The following is a 20164-nucleotide window of genomic DNA, read 5'->3' as shown; positions in this document are numbered from 1 at the left end:
CTGGAACACTCTGTAGACCAAGCTGGCCTCGAACTCAAGAGATCCACCTGCCTCTGTCTCCTGAGTGCTGAGATTAAAGGCGTGTGCCACCATTGCCTGGCCTTGTTTATTTATTTTTTTTAAAGACTTGTTCTTACTCCGTATCCCAGACTGGGTTCAAATTTGTGACGATCATTTTGCCTCAGTCTCTCAAGTACGCCTAATGTTAGTCTTACAGGAATATGTTACCACACCTTGCTAGTTATTTCTTTTTCTCTTTTGTCTTTTTTTTTTTTTTTTAAGACAGGGTTTCTCTTTGTAGCTTTGCGCCTTTCCTGGAACTCACTCTGTAGCCCAGGCTGCCCTTGAACTCACAGAGATCCGCCTGGCTCTGCCTCCCGAGTGCTGGGATTAAAGGCGTGCACCACCACCGCCTGGCTCTTTTGTCTTTTTATGAAGTTGATTATCCTGGTGAAATTATTCTACTTTGGGTGTAAATCTATTATGGTTTTAATTAAACTCGTGTGTGTGTGTGTGTGTGTGTGTGTGTGTGTGTGTGTGTGTGTTAAATTTTTAGCTTTATTTCTATAATTTTTCTGTCTACCTTTCAATAGTGGGGATTGAACCCAAAGTCTCTCACATGATGGGCAAACACTCTGCTGAATCCTCAGCTTTTTCTTGCTTTTATTTTTGAGGTAGAGTCTTACATTGTAAGCCCAGGCTCACCTAACTTGAGGCAGTTATCCTGCCCTTGTCTCCCATGCTGGGATTACACTATCTCCTGGGGCGTTTCCATCTGACCAAAGATTAGTTCATTGAAGTTGCACAATATGCGGTTGGGTGCAGGGATGGATAAGTGAATGCAGGTCTTTGAACTAGATGACCAGTAGGTAATTCTGGTCTTTATAGCACCAGCAACAACTCGGAGTTCTTCAGATATGGTTGGCAGGTGCGTTTCTCGCTGTCTGCATGTTGTCTATACAAACTCAATAGCACCCCTCTCGTCTTGTACCTACTCAGGATATTCTCCAGCCACACTACCACGATGCTTCTGCTTTACGTGGCACTCTCTTACTATAGAGGTTTACATTTTGCAGCAATTCATTTCTTTCCCTCTCTCTTCCTCCTTCCCTTTTTTCTCTCCTTTTAGAACAGAAATTGTGTCTTTCTCCAAATTTGATAATAATGTAGTCCTTTCTTGATTGGTTTTTAGAGCTAGTATAGAATTCAAGGAGTACTGCAGCAATTTAATTGGTACTGAAAGGGAGTAGAGAAGATGATAACTTGTTTTCATAGTATTGGTAAATGTAAAAGTGTTGGAAAAGTACTATTTAGTGCTCATATAATTCAAAATTGGTTTAGGCAAGAATCGTGGAAGGATGCTAAATTTGGGAGAAATCCAGGGGCATGATATTTGCATGGCATTGGAAGTGTTTCCCTACTTAATGACTTTCTAGTTACTAGAGGAAAAAGTTTGAAACCATGGAATTAATATTACCAAAAGGCCAAACAGTTACTGTGTGCCATTGTTTTAGGGAGAGAGGGTGGCTGTGATTTCCCTGGACAGGACAGGCTGCCTGTGTATCCCTGGCTGACCTTAGAACTAGGATTTTTCCTGCCTCAACCTTGAATTTTGGGAAAAGAGACATGTGCCACCATACCTAGCTTATATGTTTCTTGGTGTGATACCATCAGTTCTGTGATATTCTTACTCAAAGTGCTTAACCTGTGTAATCATGGGGAAACTTAAATATTGAGAAAATTCCATGAAGTAGCTGGCCTGTATTCTTCAGAAAGAAAGGCAAAGACTAGGGCTGTCGAGGTGGCTTAGAAGTAAAGTCTTGTACTACCAAGCCTGATAACATGAGTGTGCTGACCCCAGAGACCCACCCAGTGGAAGAAGAGAACTGACTCTCACAAGTGGTCCTCTGAGCACCATGCATGGTGACATACTCACACAAATAAAGAAAATGGAAAAAAGAAAAAGTATAAAGAACTGTTGTTGATTTGAAAATACCAAGGAGACATTCTAATGACATGCATCATTTGATTCTGGATTAAATTCTTTTTTTTTTTTTTTTTTTTTTTTTGTTTTTTTGTTTTTTTTGTTTTTCAAGACAGGGTTTCTTTGTGTAGCTTTGCGCCTTTTCCTGGAACTCACTTGGTAGCCCAGGCTGTCCTCGAACTCACAGAGATCTGCCTGGCTCTGCCTCCCGAGTGCTGAGATTAAAGGCGAGTGCTGAGATTAAAGGTGTGCGCCACCAACGCCCGGCTTGGATTAAACTCTTGAGGTGTAAAATGCCATGAAGTCCATTGTTGTGGTGAATGGAAAAATTGGAATGTGGACTATAAAGTATTTTAGTACTAAGTTTCTTGAATTGATAACTACTCTATGGTTATGTAAAGAGTATTGTTCTTAGGATACCTCCTGAAAAATGACTATACAGGAGCCTGATAAGCTGATCATGTTGGCCACTATATTTGTGTTCCCAGTATTTGGGAGCTGAAGCAAAATCACAAGTTTGAAGTCAGTGTGACTTATGTAGTTAGACCCTGTTTCAGCCCCTTCCCAAAGGAAAAACAGCATGAGCTTGATACAACGACCTACTTGAATAATTTGAAAAAAGGTATATATTAATATAGAAAAATATTAACCTGGAGATTCTAGACTAAAGGAGTTTGGAAGTTCTCTATTGTTACAGTTCATCTGTAGATTAAGGATTGTAGTTGGAATTTTTCTTTGGGCTGCCAACCAGCTCCCAAATAAAGACACAGAGACTTAATATTATGAATTCGTGACCTTAGTTTAGGCTTGTCCCACTAGCTCTTATAACTAATTTTAACCTGTTTCTCTTATCTACATTTTGCCTTGGAACTTTTTACTTTTCCTTCGTTCTGTATATCTTGTTTCCTGTGTCTGTCTGCTGACTGCCTGGCTGGTCCTGGGTGTGTCCCTTGTTCTCCCTCTCCCCACCCCCATTCCTCCAACTTAATTCTCTCTGCCTGCAGCCCTGCCTATCCTTCCACTGCTTAGCTATTGGCCGTTCAGCTTCTTATTAGACCAATCAGGTACCTTAGGCAAGGTGAAACAGATGTAACACATCTTTACATAGTTACACAACTGCAGCATAAACAAATGCAACACATCTTTACCTAGTTAAAGTAATACTCCATAGCAAAGGATCATTTCAAAGTAAAAGAAATAAAGGTGAGGATATAGCTCAGTGGCAGAGTACTGCCTGCTGTGCATGAAATCCAGAGCTCCATCACAGCACTGGCAGCACAGACCACTCGCCTTAAGTTCTGTAGCAAAATAAACACTGTGGTTCCCACTGTTGCTCACTTTCCTGTGTGTAACTTTGGAAAGTCTTCTCCAGCCCATAATCTCTCTTTAAAAATGTCCTTATCTACAGGGAATCAAAGACTCCATCTGGGGCATCTGTACCATCTCAAAGCTAGATGCTCGGATCCAGCAGAAGAGAGAGGAACAGCGTCGAAGAAGGGCAAGTAGTGTCTTGGCCCAGAGGAGAGCCCAGAGTGTAGAGCGGAAGCAAGAGAGGTGAGGAGTACAGGCCCACATCCCAAGCTGTCATCGGAGGGGCACTTGAGGAAATGACTGATCTTAGTATAGAATGAAGGCCCTACATAGTAAGTCATAATTTCAGCATCCTATTAGTTTTTTTTTTCTTTTAATTTTTAGTAGGAAAATGTTATAGGTAATTCCCCCCAACACATACACATACACATAGGATTCTTACTCAAAATGGCATGATATTAAAAAAAGTAAAATCTGTGCTCATGAATTACCTCAGAGACAAAAGGTGCCTGCTAAGGAAGCCTGATGGCCTGGCTTTAGTCCTTGGAACCCATGGAAAGGCTGGAAGGAAAGAACCAACTCCACAGAGTTATCCTTGGACCTCCACATCTCACACATACAACAATAAATTAAACAACAAAAATAAAATCAAGAGTGACAAATAGAGGACCACAAACAGTATTTGATTTGATGGATATTTGTAGGAAAGTCTATATGGATTTATTTATTGATAGACTAAACCCTACCCCCAGACTTTCTTGTTTAATGTGCTCTGACCTCAGTCTTTAGAGGGAAGAACACACATCTGCATAAACAAACTTAAACAATTTTGTTTTATTTGGGGGCTGAGGAGGTGGCTCAGTGGTTAAGAGTTCTTATTGGTCTTCCAGAGGACCTGGGTTCAGTTCCCAGCACCAACATGGAGGCGAACAACTGTCTGCAACTCTGGATCCAGGGAATCCAAGGCTCTCTTCTAGTCTGCGTGGGCACTGCACACATGTGGTGCACAGACACACGCAGGCAAAACACCCATACACATAAAAGTAAATAGCATTTAAAAACCATTTCTCGTTGGGAGAGGATGACCATTTCACAGCACGTGTGTAGATGTCATGGGACATCTTTGTGGAATTACTTCTCTCCTTCCACCTTTTCCATGGGTTCAGGGAATCAAACTCAGGTTGCCTGCCTTGTGTGACACTTTTATCAGTAAGCCGTCTCCTCAGCCCCTTTTTAATTTTTAAAGAAAAACTGGTTAATACTAGCACTTAGGCAAAGGCAGTCAGTTTGAAGCCAGACAGTGCGTTCCAAGCCAGCCAGGGCTGCATAGTGAAATTCTGTCTCAAAACAACAACAAAATAGAAAAGCTGGTTCTTCACCTGGGCATGGTGGCACAGGCCTGTTGTCCCAGCACTATGAAGAGGACAGGATGACTGCCAAGAGTTTGAGACCAGCCTGGACTGTATGATGAAGCCCTGTCTCAAAAACAGACACCTGGTTCCTCGGAAACCTTTTCTCACTGGCTTTTTCTTAGAGCCTTTCTTATGACTGAATTAGACATTGGGAGAACAGTAGGTGCTCCGAGATAACGTGGTGCACTAGAAGCTGTGAAGTGGGGAGTTACCAGATAGCATTAGAAAACAGCCGGCATGCCTTATACGCTAAATTCCTACCATCTTTTCCAGTGAGCCACGCATCGTTAGTAGAATTTTCCAGTGTTGTGCTTGGAATGGTGGAGTATTCTGGGTAAGTTCTTTTCCATCAAATTCTAGGTTCCTTATAAGTATCTTTAGATTGTTATTAGATTAATATTTCTCAGCCACTTCCTTGAAACACTAAGATGAATTATCTTTGATGTTTGAGCTGCTTATATATGCTGATGAGTATCACATGGATAGGGATGGAGGAGGGGAGTGGGGTACTGAGCAAGAAATAGTGCTATGTATGAAAATGTCAAAATGAAACCCTTTATTTTGTATGATGGCTAAAAACATTAATAATTGCCATGTGTGGCGCATGCCTATATTCCTTGTACTTGGGAGGCAGAGGCAGGTGAGATCTGATTAATCTCAGCTACATAACTGAGTTTCAGGCCATTCAGGGACTAACTATATAGTGAGATGCTGTCTCAAGAAAGAAAGAAAGAAGAAAAAAAAAACGAAAGAAAAGAAAAAGAAGAAAGAAAATATTAAGCAAGGTACCTGTGTGTTGGAGAGATGGACCAGTACTTCAGAGCAGTTGGTGCTCTTGCAGAGGACCTGGGTTCAGTTCCCAGCACTTATACCAGGCATTTCATGACTGTTTTTAATGTCATTTCCGAGGATTTTGTACACTCTCTGGCCTCCATGGGCACCTGTATGCATGTGCTGCCTATATAGACAACCAGACACATACATATATAAAAAATAAATCTTTAAAAAATAAACAACAAATGCCGGGCGGTGGTGGCGCACGCCTTTAATCCCAGCACTCGGGAGGCAGAGCCAGGCGGATCTCTGTGAGTTCGAGGCCAGCCTGGGCTACCATGTGAGTCCCAGGAAAGGCGCAAAGCTACACAGAGAAACCCTGTCTCGAAAAACAAAAACAAAAAACAAAAAATAAACAACAATACTTATAATACCAACACTTGGTGGTGAAAGCAGGAGGATCAGAAGTTCAGTGTCATCCTTTACTACATAGTAAGTTTGAGATCAGCCTGAGATACATGAGACCTTGCCTCAAAAAAAAAAAAAAAAACAAATACAGTCAGGCGTAGTTGCACACGCCTTTAATCCTAGTACTCAGGAGGCAGAGGCAGGCGGATCTCTGAGTTCAAGTCCAGCCTGGTCTACAGAGTGAGTTCCAGGACAGCCAGGGCTACACAGAGAAGCCCTATCTGGAAAAACCAGCAAACAGAAAACCCTAAACAACAAACATGAATTTGGATTTTGTGCATCTGTAGTGACTTTGCTTACCAGAGAAGAACTGTTGTTTCTAAGAGGCAACATGTGGTTCTGTTGTGAATTTTAATCCTATTCACAGATAACACCTATATGTAAAGAGATATCTGGGAGAGTCCTGAGTATATGTATGTTTGTATGATCCAGTGACAGGTTTTAGTATTGTTATAAATAACTTGTGTTAACACTGACTGGACATTTTGGTTGTCTATGGGATTAGAGAAGGGTAGATGTGGCCAGATAAGCAAAATTCTCCTTGTTTCTGGTTGTAGCAATTGATTATTATTGAGACCCAGATCAAAAAGGTTGCCTATAATTAATTGAGAACTATCATAGTCTTTAGTGACATCTGGATGTTTCAAGAATGAGTAAATACTATTCTTGACTTGATATTCAGTGTAATTCAATTTATCTTAATGTAAACATTTCACTAATATTTTCAGATGTTAGCTTTAGATTTAACTAACAAACATCACGGGATGTTTAGTATATACCTTTATACTTTGGCCTGAATATTAGTTAAAATGTTTTCTCTGTCTCAGACGTCTCACGGATACATAGTATCAGTTTGCTACACTCTCTTTGGAGTTTTGGCAAGTAGGAAAGGTACTTTTTCTGGCCTCCTGATTTGTAAACTAGCAGTCTTGACTGGATAGTTATTACAGTGAAATGCCTTGTTTTAACTTATACTATTATTACTACTACTATTATTATGTTTTTGGTTTTTTGAGATTCTCTGTGTAGTCCTTGCTGTCCTTCAGCTCATTCTGTAGACCAGGCTGGCTTTGATCCACTTACCTCTGCCTCTCGTGTGCTAGGATTCTTTGCCTCTCGTGGGCTAGGATTAAAGGCATCTGCCACCACCACCTGACCCCTTGTTTTAATTTGAAGAAGGGTTTTGATTACTTTGTCTCTTTCCTTCAGTTCAGTCTCCTCTTGTTTTATCGAGTGTTTATTCCTGTGCTTCAGTCTGTAACAGCCCGGATTATTGGTAAGTATGTATGTATCTTGCTCTGCTTGGGGATAGAGGTTTGAAATATTTGTTTCTAGTCTCCCTCAGTTCCCTAAGCACTTCCTAACAATACCAGCAATTTGATGTTTTTTGAGACTAGGTTTTTCTATGTAACAGCTCTGGCTGTCCCGGAACTTGCTCTGTAGACCAGGCTGGCCTCAAACTCACAGAGATCCACCTGCCTCTGCCTCCCAAGTGCTGGGATTAAAGGCATGCCCCCTCCCCCATGTTTTTAATTTAGACTTCTTTTTGAGATAGGCATTGTTGGACTGTCCATTTTATGGATAAATAAATAGAAGGTAGGCCATTAGTAAGGAGCAGAGCTGAGATTTAAACTCTGGTGGTTTCTCGAAAGCTCTGCAGTTAGTCACTGTGACATCTCAGTAGTCAGCCTGTAAGCAGGTTGTTTGTTTCAAGATAAGCAGAACAAAACTGTGATTACTATGAATAAGAGCTATGGTCAGAATGGGAGGCAGAGGAAAAGTCACAAAATAGTTCCCTTTTTGGATTTCTGGTGTTCTATCTGTCTGATTAAACTAATAACTCTTTTTGCCTTTTTTTTTTTTTTTTTAGGTGATCCATCACTACATGGAGATGTTTGGTCATGGCTGGAATTTTTCCTCACATCAATTTTCAGTGCTCTTTGGGTGCTCCCTCTGTTTGTGCTTAGCAAAGTTGTGAATGCCATTTGGTTCCAAGTAGGTCCAAGACAGAATGGAGTCTGGGTTCTACATGATGGGTTCACTAGATCACATATATTAGCTTATGAAGTTAGTGGCCCATAGAGAGACAGTTTTCAAGCCTTTACATATTTTAGGCTAAGCAGCCGGTTTGGTAATCTTTGTAAAATGAAATGACTGTCTCAGGTTACTAAGGCAGACTTTTCTCACCTGGCAGCTCTAGTAGCAGACCGTGGCGTTAGCTCTGGGGGTGGACACGGGACCGTTAATTCATGTTTTGCTGTACTGCTGTTGTGTTTCAGGATATAGCTGACCTGGCATTTGAGGTGTCTGGGAGGAAACCTCATCCATTCCCCAGCGTCAGCAAGATAATTGCTGACATGCTCTTCAACCTTTTGCTCCAGGCACTTTTCCTTATTCAGGTGAGAGACGCATGGAGACATTTAAAGACAAAGGAAAAAGAACTTTAGGGGAGGGGACTTCACAAAGATGGGTTTTTGCCTTTATACTGAGTATGCATATGTGCTTTGTGATAAGCAATGATTTTTAAAACACTCTGTGTGTGTGTGTGTGTGTGTGTGTGTGTGTGTGTGTATAAGAGAGAGAGAGGTGGGGAGTGTATGTACACTCTTTACCTTAGTTTTTGACATGAGATCTCTGACTGAACCTGAAGATCACTATTTTTGGCTAGGGTGACTGACTGGCCAGCAGTCTCCTAGGATTTGTCTGTCTCTGCCTCCCCTCAAGTGTTTGAGTTACTGACATACATCCATGCCTGGCTTTTATGTGGGTGCTGGGAATTTGAACTCAGTCCTCTTGCTTTCACAGCAGCTCTTCTACCCAATGAACCCCTTCCTAAGAAGTTAAATTGAAGTTTATTAGGTGGAGATAAGAATTGGTACACGTTGAGATTTTAAGAGGACACACGCACATGCACGACTTATTTAAGAGAAGGAAAATGGAGGCTGAAGAAATGACTCAGTGGTTGGTTTCTAGTACCCATATGGTGACTCACAGCCATCCATAACTCCATTTCCAGTTGATGTAGCATTCTCTTATGACTACTAAGGCACCAGGCACACAAGTGGTACATATCCATCCATGCAGGCAGAGTACTCAGACATATAAAATTTAAAAATCTAAAAAAATTAAGAAAGGAAAAAGGAGAGGACAGTAGTACCTACCTGAGGCATGGGTATTGGAGGGGAAGGGGGAAAGGGGAGAGTGAGACTCTAAAAGCTTTTCCTCAGAAGCAGCTAGAGAGTTTAAAATAAAATAAGAACCATGAATTTACCTCTTCTTCCTTTGGAGATTCTGATCCTGCCACTAAACAACTTTTGCGGCAGTTAGGAAGCCATCTCTGATTGGAGTAGTAAGTGAGGAATGTCTGACACTCTGGAATTAAGATTTGTTGCATTTGCTCCTCAGGGGATGTTTGTGAGTCTCTTCCCCATCCATCTCGTGGGTCAGCTGGTTAGCCTGCTGCATATGTCTCTTCTGTACTCGCTGTACTGCTTTGAGTACCGCTGGTTCAATAAAGGTAAGCCCATGGAGAGAAACCCGGACATAGAAGCCCTGTTCAGAAAGGCTGGTGCTACACCGACTCAGCTACTCAGTACGTAAGCTCTTAGCAGATTTCTGAAAAGACATTGGCTCACTGGCAAGAGGGAGGTTACATTTGGCCTCGTGGGTTCATTAACCTTTGGGGCCAAGGAAAGTGGTATTGTAGAATAAATTGCCATTTTAGTGCTTAATATGATGTAGCTCTGTTTGGGCCAGAAGCTGATAGAAAGAGCACAAATTGTTTTTAGAGAAGTTAAGTAGATGCTAGTGCATTTAGAATTAAAAAAAATTTTATCCACTTATTTTAAGACATGATCTTGCTATATAACCTCGGCTGGCGTTGAGCGCTCAGTCTTAGTTCACGATGGCCCTCACTTTCCAGCTTCCTGCTTCTATCTCCTGAGTCCTGGGGTTACTTTGCATATGTACGCTATCAAATCAAGCTCGTTTGATTACTTTGGGATTATTTATTTTCATTCTATTATTTTTAAATTTTAGTTGTTTTCTTTTTAAATTATTCTATTTTTTTGAGTCAAGATCTAATATAGCCCATGTTAGCATTGAACTTTTTTTTTTTTTTTTTTTTTTGGTTTTTCGAGACAGGGTTTCTCTGTGTAGCTTTGCGCCTTTCCTGGGACTCACTTGGTAGCCCAGGCTGGCCTCGAACTCACAGAGATCTGCCTGCCTCTGCCTCCCAAGTGCTGAGATTAAAGGCGTGCGCCACCACCACCCGGCTCATTGAACTTTTTATGGAGCTGAGGATGACCTTAAATTTATGATCTAACTTTTATTTCCAGAGTGCTGGGATTATAGGTGTGCACCATCATATCTGGCACTCTTTTTTTTTTTTTTTGAGTTGGGGTCTTGCTGTGTGTAGCTTTGTGGCCTGGTGTTATTTATTTATTTTTTAGATTTACTTATTATGTATGTATGTGTTCTGCCTGAATTTATGCCTGCAGTGCACGCCAGAAGAGGGCACCTGAATGCATTATAATTGGTTGTGAGCCACCATATAGTTGCTGGGAATTGAACTCATGATCTCTGGAAGAGCAGCTAGTGCTCTTAATTTCTGAGCCATCTCTCCAGCCCCAGTTGCCTGGTGTTTTTTATGGTCAAGGCTAGTTTCTTACTCCAGTCCTCTTTTTTGGCATCTTGAATGCTGGGATTGCAAGTGTGTGCCACCATATCCATCTGGGAATCATGTAAAAAGACTTCGATGTTTTGTGTGGGGTCCAGATAGGAGGATTTTGAGTTTGAAACTAGCCTGGACCAGATATAAGATTCTATATCCAAAAACCTAAACACAAACAAACAAAAACCTTTGTATATTCATCTTGGTGAAGATGATTGAGGTAACTGCTTTCAGTAGGGATATTATCCTTTTTTGTTTGTTTTTTTGAGACAGGGTTTCCCTGGCTGTTCTGGAAATTGCTCTGTAGACCAGGTTGGCCTCCAACTCAGAGATCAGGCTGCTTCTGCCTCCTGAGTGCTGGGATTAAAGGCATGCACCACAACTACCTGGCGAGATGCCATCCTTTTTTGATATTTTGCTTTGTTCTAGACTGTCCTGTCAAAGGATATTGATGCTAAAATTAATGTTACTTTGAAATAATTATTGTAAAAATCTTTGCATTGAAGCTTTATATCAGATTTGCACAATTCTTTGAAACAGGGTCTTATATAGTCCTGACCAGTCAGTAACTCCCCATGTAGACTGAGTTGCCTCTGCTTTCCAAAATGCTGGGATCAAAGGTTTGTACCACCATGAACCTGGTAGATTTGTATTGTTTATATACTGTATCTGTGTTCCAAATGGTAGCTCTGTGCCTAAAATCTAAGCCTCAGATAATTGGGTATGGCAGTTAGTCTAGTCATGTAAATAAAATATGAATCTTAAATGCACTGGCTTCCTTGTTTTAGGAATTGAAATGCACCAGCGACTGTCAAACATAGAAAGGAACTGGCCTTACTACTTTGGGTTTGGCTTGCCCTTGGCTTTCCTCACAGCAATGCAATCCTCCTATATTATCAGGTAATTTGGTTAGAGAAAGTCGAAAGACTAGAAAAATAAAAACTGGCGTAGTAAGTGTGCTTTAACAAGCATCTTTTATTGGTTTGCTTCTGTACCTAGCATTTTACATCACTTGACCATCAGGAAGAATTTTTTTGCTGTTGTCGATAATAGTAATTGACTATTTGTCAGCATTAAAATGTAGTCTGCCATATTCTATGCTGCCTCCTGGAGGCAGATACTTAGAAAATCTTGTTCAATTTCGAAGCTGTGCTTATATGCTATATTAAGGTTTCATCACATCATGCTGTTTGCAAAACAGGGAAAGAGATATGAGGCTTCCGATGGATACCTTTCCTAAAGTCATGCCTTGTGAAGTTGACCTTTTTTTCTTTAAACAGTGGCTGCCTCTTCTCTATCCTGTTCCCTTTATTCATCATCAGCGCCAATGAAGCAAAGACTCCTGGAAAAGCATAGTAAGTGCTGGGGATGGGACTTCTGCTCTTAGGCTGGGAAAACCTATATCCTAGTGAAGAGTTTCTCATGGTGTGCACACCATGACCAAAAGAAGCTTGAGGAGGAAAGGATTTACTTGGCTTACATTTCCATATCACTGTTCCATCATTGAAGGAAAAGTCAGGACAGGAACTCAAACAAGGCAGGATCCTGGAGGTAGGATTGGATGCAGAGGCCATTGGAGGGTGCTGCTTACTGGCATATTCCACATGGTGCTTGCTCAGCGTGCTTTCTTAGAGAACTCTGGACCACCAGCACAGGGATAGCCCCTCTTACAGTGGGCCGGACCCTCTTCCATCAATCACTGATTAAGAAAATGCCTTATAGTTGGATCTTATGGCGCCATTTTTCTCAACTGAGGTTCCCTTCTCTCCAGTGACTATAGTTTGTGTCAAGTTGACATCAAACTAGCCAACACATCTTAATATATAGTTTTTTAAGATTTCTGTTAGTGTTTTGTTTATATATCTGTCTGTGTACCATGTGCATGCAGTGCCCATGGAGGACAGTAGATGGTATCAGATCCCTTGGAACTGGGTTACAGGCTACTGTGAGCTACCATATGGGTACTGGGAACTGAGACAGAGAGACAGACAGACAGACAGACACACACACACACACACACACACACACGGACACACGGACACACGGACACACGGACACACGGACACGGACACTTATGAGATATATACCAAATTTTTTGAGTATAAGCATATAAATTTGTTTATATTTCTCAAATTGACCCTCACACCTGTACGCTCGTTTTTATTTCTCCTTGTGTAGCCTTGTTGTGTCTTGAGCTTGTGATTCTTCTGCCTTGTCCCCCAGTGCTGAAACTGATAGGTGGATGCCACCAAGCCTGTCCATTTATACCTGTTCTTAAAATTTTTTTTTTTTTTATTTTTTATTTTTTGGTTTTTCGAGACAGGGTTTCTCTGTATAGCTTTGCGCCTTTTCCTGGATCTCGCTCTGTAGACCAGGCTGGCCTCGAACTCACAAAGATCCACCTGCCTCTGCCTCCCGAGTGCTGGGATTAAAGGCATGCGCCACCACCGCCCGGCCTGTTCTTAAAATTTAAAGGTTGTACAGGTATGGTGAGTCATCCCCTAACCAGCACTTGGAAGCCTGTGGCAGGAGAATTAATGAGTTCAAGATCATCTGCAAACTGCGTTCTAAGCCAGCAGTCACTAGCTGGAAGTCCTTTGTAAGCATCCGAGTAAAGCTCGTTTTTGTAAAAATGGCCACTTTTAAAGAAAGTAGTAGGTTCTATGTGATCTGGCCACACAGAGGAGTGCTTTTAAAATCTGAATTATGGGGCGAGAGATATGGCAATCAAGTGCAATAAGAGTGCTGGCTATTCTTCAGAGGACCTAGTTCAGTTCCTAGCATCTTGGTGGCTCACAGGCATCTGTGATTCCAGTTCTACAGGATCCAGCACCCTCTTCTGGCTTTTGTGGGCAGCAGGCACACAAGTAGTACACAAACATGCTTGTAGGCAAACAATTCCATAAAATAATAAAATAAATTGTAAAAAATCTGGATTAAATTGGGCAGTGGTGGCTCACGCCTTTAATCCCAGCACTCAGGAGGCAGAGGCAGGCAGATCTCTGTGAGTTTGAGGCCTGCCTGGTCTACAGAGTGAGTTCCAGGACAGCTAGGACTGTTACACAGAGAAACCCTGTCTCGAAAAACAAAACAAACCAAAAAAATCAGAATTAATATAAAATATAATTTTATTTCCTTTAAAAGCCCTAGCCCTGATTCTTAAGCTGCTGATTATAATGCATTTGTGGCAGCAACAGGATATGCTACATTTACTTTTCTTTTTTGGTTTTTCGAGATGGGGTTTTCTGTATAGCTCTGGCTGTCCTGGATCTCACTCTGTAGACCAGGTAGGCCTTGAACTTAGAGATCCTCCTGCCTCTGCTTCTACAGTGCTGGGATTAAAGGCATGGGTCACCACCACCTAGCCACATTTCTTTTTTCCAGGGGTGGGATTAAACTCCCAGCCTCAAGCATGCTAGGCAAATAGTCTACCCTGATCCTTGCTCTGCGCTCAGTGGTCTTTAGCTGGTCAGTGTCTAATATCTGGACTGCTCTGATGAATTCTGTTGCCTTGTTTTCCCTATGTGGTTTTAGATTTCAGGTAGTCAGATTTGAAGCCGTTACTTGGATTAACTGGATTAACTTGGATTAATTAACGCAGGGTCTCTTGTCCTTCAGTCTTTTTCAGTTGCGCCTCTTCTCCTTGGTGGTCTTCTTAAGCAACAGACTTTTCCACAAGACAGTCTATCTGCAGTCAGCCCTGAGCAGCTCCTCCTCTGCAGAGAAGTTCCCTTCGCCACATCCTTCTCCTGCCAAACTGAAAGCGGCTGCAGGCCACTGAGTCATGCTGTCCAGAGGGGATGGGTGGGATTGGGTGGAGGATGTGGCAGCTCTTTTCTCTGTTTTCCGCCCCCCGCCACGGAAGGCACGACCCACTGCCAAGGGCCCTCTGTGTATTCCTTTGTCTTTGATGAAATGGAATTTTTGTCTCTGGTGCACGTAAGGCAGAATCTTCTTGACTTCAGGAAGTGGATTTTTACTACCACCCTAGGTCTGAAAAGACCAGAGTTTTCCAGCATTTGCCGGCTCCTGTGCCTGGACTGGTTGACTACATTTTTTTCTTTTCCTTTCCCTGTATCATTTACCCTTCCACTTCTTCCTGCCTTCCAGCACCCCCGGATGAATGGGCTTTGTGATTTTAACTGTTGTATTTTGTGAATTTGTTGTTACTGTTTTTCTGTGAAGCACATACATTGGATGTTGGAGGTAAAGGAGCATTCCAGTTGCTCCAAGTCACTCCCTCTATAGCCATCACTGTCTTGTTTTCTTGTAACTCAGGTTAGATTTTGGTCTCTCTTGCTCTGCTGCAGAAAAGGAAAGTAAGGAAAAAAAGAAAAGAAAAAAAGAGCCTGAAGAGATGGGACAGATGGACTCGGCCAAACTGGCTGCTGGGTTTTGAGGAGTCATTTTCTTTCTTCCCCTTGAAGGGGAAACAGCTTTTTTCACTGGTACAGTTTAAGTTCCCCAACTACGGGGTAGTACCAGTTCTGGACAAGTGCCACTGCATCACAGAATGCTCAGAAGATCTGAACTTCTTAACCCTGAAAGATGAAATTTACTGTTGGCCACTGCCAGGTCTCATTGGTGTTTTAAGGAATATTGGGTGCTTCATATAGGAACTGAAGGGGTAAATCTTATTAAACCCACTCAACCTGTGATTGGTGATGTTTTCCTGTCATTTTAAGAGTCTAAATATGGGGTGGGAGGGCAGATGTAAAAAACTTGTACAATTTTAAAATATCACAATTAAACGTGAGCTTGTTTCCCATAAAATGAGTAATGTTTGATTTCTGAATCATGTCCTGAACTAGAATGAATGACTTTGTCTTGAATAATCTGGTTATAGATTTTAGAAATTAGTTCTGAAAGATATTCTCAGAGTGAGCTTGGGTAATAGTGTTATAATTATGTTTTCTTCTTATAAAAGACTTCGTTATTGTTGGTTTTTTGCTTGTTTGTTTTCTTTTAAAGCAAGTATGTTCATTTCTATTGTGTATTTATTCAGGGAGAAAATCCTCTGGATTTCAGTATATTAAATGCTGTTCTGTAGTTCAAGGAAGAGATTAGACATTTGATATATGTCTAATACATGATAGGTGCACATGATAACTGTATCCAAAGTTTTAAGTGCTTATACAGTTTATGGATGTGATCACAGTTGTCAAATTGTGCACAAAAATTATAACAAGTGCCCTTAACCACTGAGCCTTGTTTCCACTTCCTACTTTATAAAGGTTTCAAAAGGAGTTTCCGGGGTTGGGGATTTAGCTCAGTGGTAGAGTGCTTGCCTAGCAAGCGCAAGGCCCTGGGTTCGGTCCTCAGCTCCGGAAAAACAAAAACAACAACAACAACAAAAAGTTTTCAGGGCTGGAGGATAGCTCATCTGTAAAGAACTCTGGCTGCTCTTACAGAGGACCTGGGTTTGGATCCCAGCACCCACATGGTGGTTTATGACTGTCTGGAACTTCAAGGTGCACAGACAAGAGGCAAAAACACCCATCCACATTTTGTTTGTTTGTTTGTTTTTTGGTTTTTCGAGACAGGGTTTCTCTGTGTAGCTTTTGCGCCTTTCCTGGAACTCACTTGGTAGCCCAGGCTGGCCTCGAACTCACAGAGATCCACCTACCTCTGCCTCCCGAGTGCTGGGATTAAAGGCGTGCGCCACCACCGCCCAGCAATATTTTTTTTTTAAAGATTTATTTATTATGTATACAGTGTTCTGCCTGCATGTGTCCCTGCAGGCCAGCAGAGAGCACCAGATCTCATTACAGGTGGTTGTGAGCCACCATGTGGTTGCTGGGAACTGAACTCATGACCTTTGGAAGAGCAGTCAGTGCTCTTAACCACTGAGCCATCTCTCTAGGCCCTCCCCCCCCCCCCATTCACATTTTTTAAAAGAAATTTCCAGTAGCCAGGTGTGGTAGTACATATCTATACTTCTTCCTCTGGGGTGGTGGAAGCAGAAGGAACAGAAGTTTAAGGTCATCTCCAGCTACAGAACAAGTTGAAGGCCAGCCTGGCCTGGCTGAGACGTACCTAAAAAATTAAAAACTAGCAAGCAAAAAAAAAAAGTGAATATCTTTTTTTGTTAATGTACTTGATGCCAAATTAGTGTGAAGGCTCAATTAAGTATATCTGCAATAGACATTGGGTAGCAGCCTCAAAGTATACACACACATTGTTTTGTTCTTAAATTTCTATCACTTGGGTGGGAAAGTAGTTCATGCCATGGCACATGTGTGGATGTCAGAGAACAACTTCGTGGAGTTGGTTCTGTCCATCCATGTTAATGTTGGTTCTGGGGATTGAACTCAGGTCTTGAGGATTACTTAGCAAACACCTCTGCCCACTGAGCCATTTTGCTGGCTCCATTTTTGTTTTTAAGATGGGGTCTCAATGTGTAGGCCTTGCTGGTCTAAAACTCTAGACCGTGTCAACCTTGAACTTATGGTATCCTTTCTGCTTTTGCCTCCTGACTTCTGGGGTTTTAGGTATGCACCCAATGCCCACCCCAGAAAGTAGTGTGAGTCTTCCTTCTTCACTAGTGCACGGGCACTGGGTAGTTGTTAGGAAACGAGAGTCAAAGGGTGACTAGGCTCTGCTTTTGCCAAGTTCAGAGTGGCAGCTTGAGGCAAACTAGTAATTAGCAACCAAATTCAGGAGCACCTATCTTACTACAAATGAAAATTATGTTGAGATTTAAAAAAAGATACACATGTGCACACACACATTTGCACACGTGGCATGTGTGGCAGTCATAGGACAACTTTTCAGAAGTTGTTTCTGTCCTGGCCTTCGTTCCAGAATCACTCATGCTGTCAAGTACCTTAAGCCGCTGAGCCATCTCACCCAGCACTGCCGTTGTTTTAAAATGCAGTCAGTAGGACTCGAGTTGCTCACAAAAGGGTTAGCTCAGTGGGTAAAGACGCTTGTATAAGCTTGGCAAGTGGAATTTCATCCCTGGGACCTACAGAAAGGTAGAAGGAGACAACCAGCTCCACAAAATTGTCCTTTGATTTTGACCTGTGTGCTGTGTGGCACTGGTTCCCATGCACCTGTGCTCCCCCCCCCCCCCAAAAAAAAAAAAAAAAAGCAAAGCAGCAAAACCTAAAATCAAGTTGATAGTTAAAAACAGACACCACCACTGCTGGGCAGGCAAATTAATTCCAAACACTAGTCCACCCCCTTTGGAAGATTTATGTTTTTATGTGTGTGTTCATGTGAGTATATGCCACACACGTCTCAATGCCTGCAGAGGCCAGAAAAGGGAGTCAAAGCTCCTGAGTGAAAGAAAGTTACAGGCAGCTGTGTGCCACTCCTCCTGGCAATCGAAATTGGTCCTCTGGAAGAACCCTTAACTGATGAATATCTCCAGTCCTCGGTCTTCTTTTGTATTTTTCTGTAGAGTCCAGATGTCTGTTATAGCAACTCCTTTTCCTGGTATTAGGACATTTGTTTTCTTTAATGCTAGGTAAGGACTCTGTAATTGACCCATATGCCTGCCCAGCCTATTGTAGCAAGTTCTGAAGAGTTAGAAAGTAGGTGCTTCAGATGCCTGCTGGAAATGTTATTTTGCAGGCCTGAGATTGAACCCAGGGCCTTGTACATGTTAGATACCTCTAGCTCCATGAGAAGTGCAGCTAGGACAGATTGTGCAATCATTTCTGTAAACTGCTCTGCCTTTAATAGAGGCTAACATAGCGGCTAAAGAGGAGTTGTGACAACCTAGGGAACATTCAGAAGTGGGAAGTGGGCATGGTGGCTCTTGTCTGTAATCCCAGTGTTTGGAAGAGTGAGACCTTGTCTAAAAAAAAAAATCAGAACTGGGCAGTTACTGGCTATTGGTTTGTAAGCCACCTTAAAAGATGGTGTCTTTGGAGGGAGAAAGTCGGAAGCTGTGGTGGTCTGATCACTGTTTACTCATTTCTACCAACTAAGCTTACACATTACTTTCTGGTTATAGCAGGAGTACATCCAGCTCTGGCCTCATATTAACCTCTATCACTGAGATTGTTCTGCTACTCCACATCAGTTCCTCGATAGGGTGAAAGTCTGCTCACTCACTAATATAATCTGGATTTGTTCTGTGACCAACAGAAAACAACTGCAGTTGATCTGAGGTCCATGTCAGAACTTCGTAACATCAGGGAAATATATTTGCCTGGCCCTGAGGTGAATCCATGGACCAGTGACAATTAGGTGGGAGAAAGATGACTTAATTATATGACAAGTACTTGAGCACCTTCTCTGTCAGATATTTGTGAAGTACTGGTGAATCAAGTAAGATCACTGCCCCTCTGGACTCCATTGAGAGAGATAAGTAGATGAACAATTTGGAACACCTGACCATGGAAATACAAGTGATTCTAGAAACAAATTCTAAACCGAGTGTGGTGATCCATGCCTACCCAGAACTCAGGAAAGGTAGGAAGGAGATCACTATAATACAAGTTCAAGGCTAACTTGGTTTATGTAACAAGTTACAGGTCACCTAGGGCTAACATTTTGATACACTGTCCTTTTTAAAAAAAAGGTAAATTCTACTATTGAGAAGTTACTACATCCAAAGTATAAGTAGTTTGCTATGAGAAGGAAATAGGGAATTAAAGCTGTGTGAAAATTAAAATGAAATGGCTTATTAAAAGTACTGAAGCAGGCAGGGCATGGTGGTGCATGACTTTAATCTCAGCACTTAGGAAGCAGAAGCAGATGGATCTCTGTGAGTTCTAGATCTGCATAATGAGTTCCAGGCCAGCCAGAGCTGCAGTGTGAGATCCTGTTTCAAACAACAAAAGTGGTACTGGGGGAGGTGGCTTATCACTTAAGAGCATATAATGTTCTTGCAGAGAACCCCAGTTTGGCTCCTAGCATCCAATGTTAGGTGGCTCTAAACCATCGTAACTTCAGCTCTAGGGAATTTGACACCCACACCCTCTTCTAGACTTCATAGGCACCTGCTCTCAAGTGCACATACATGTACACGATGAGTGGTATTGAAGCTGCTGGGCGGTGGTGGCGCACGCCTTTAATCCCAGCACTCGGGAGGCAGAGGCAGGTGGATCTCTGTGAGTTCGAGGCCAGCCTGGTCTACAGAACGAGATCCAGGACAGGCACCAAAACTACATCGAGAAACCCTGTCTCAAAAAAACAAAAAACCAAAAAAAAAAAAAAAAAAAAAAAGTGGTATTGAGGTTACATTGGTATCACAATAAAAGTGGGGGAAATTTTCAAATTAAAACAAAACATAGGGAGAATCAAGATGGCACTGGCGGCTGTGGTATCCTGAGTGTCATGCTCTGGGCTCGGTGGCAGCTGTAGTGGCTGTAGCCTCAGCCAGGGCCCCGATCTCTCCCCGAGAGTGAGCACTCCGCCTTTCCTCCAGTGGGACTGAGAGAGGATACCTTGAAGAGAGGAGGCTGTGAAGAAAGGTGAGAGCGCCAGGCACCATGACTGAGATCATCAAGAAACAGATCCTGGATGCCCAGAAGCACCTTGACAACACAGTGGACCAGGCGTGCCAGGAAGCACAAAGACACCACCTCA

General features: G+C 42.2%; 1 protein-coding gene across 1 annotated transcript in view; it reads left to right on the top strand.

Annotated features, from left to right (window-relative positions):
• Positions 1 to 15394, top strand: part of Ei24 (EI24 autophagy associated transmembrane protein) — a 23460-nt gene extending 8066 nt beyond the window's left edge. The window contains exons 3-11 of the mRNA XM_059267626.1: positions 3393 to 3538; positions 4981 to 5041; positions 7159 to 7225; positions 7820 to 7944; positions 8229 to 8348; positions 9355 to 9466; positions 11410 to 11521; positions 11902 to 11976; positions 14240 to 15394. Of these exons, the coding sequence (XP_059123609.1) occupies positions 3393 to 3538; positions 4981 to 5041; positions 7159 to 7225; positions 7820 to 7944; positions 8229 to 8348; positions 9355 to 9466; positions 11410 to 11521; positions 11902 to 11976; positions 14240 to 14402 (981 nt within the window). The 3' untranslated portion in view covers positions 14403 to 15394. The remainder of the gene's footprint in view (positions 1 to 3392; positions 3539 to 4980; positions 5042 to 7158; positions 7226 to 7819; positions 7945 to 8228; positions 8349 to 9354; positions 9467 to 11409; positions 11522 to 11901; positions 11977 to 14239) is intronic.
• Positions 15395 to 20164: the final 4770 nt, after the last annotated feature.

Source organism: Peromyscus eremicus, chromosome 7 (assembly GCF_949786415.1).
Source record: "Peromyscus eremicus chromosome 7, PerEre_H2_v1, whole genome shotgun sequence".
NCBI lineage: Eukaryota > Metazoa > Chordata > Mammalia > Rodentia > Cricetidae > Peromyscus > Peromyscus eremicus.
The sequence above is the reverse complement of the archived record's forward strand: the minus strand, read 5'-3'. Positions and strand labels throughout refer to the sequence as shown.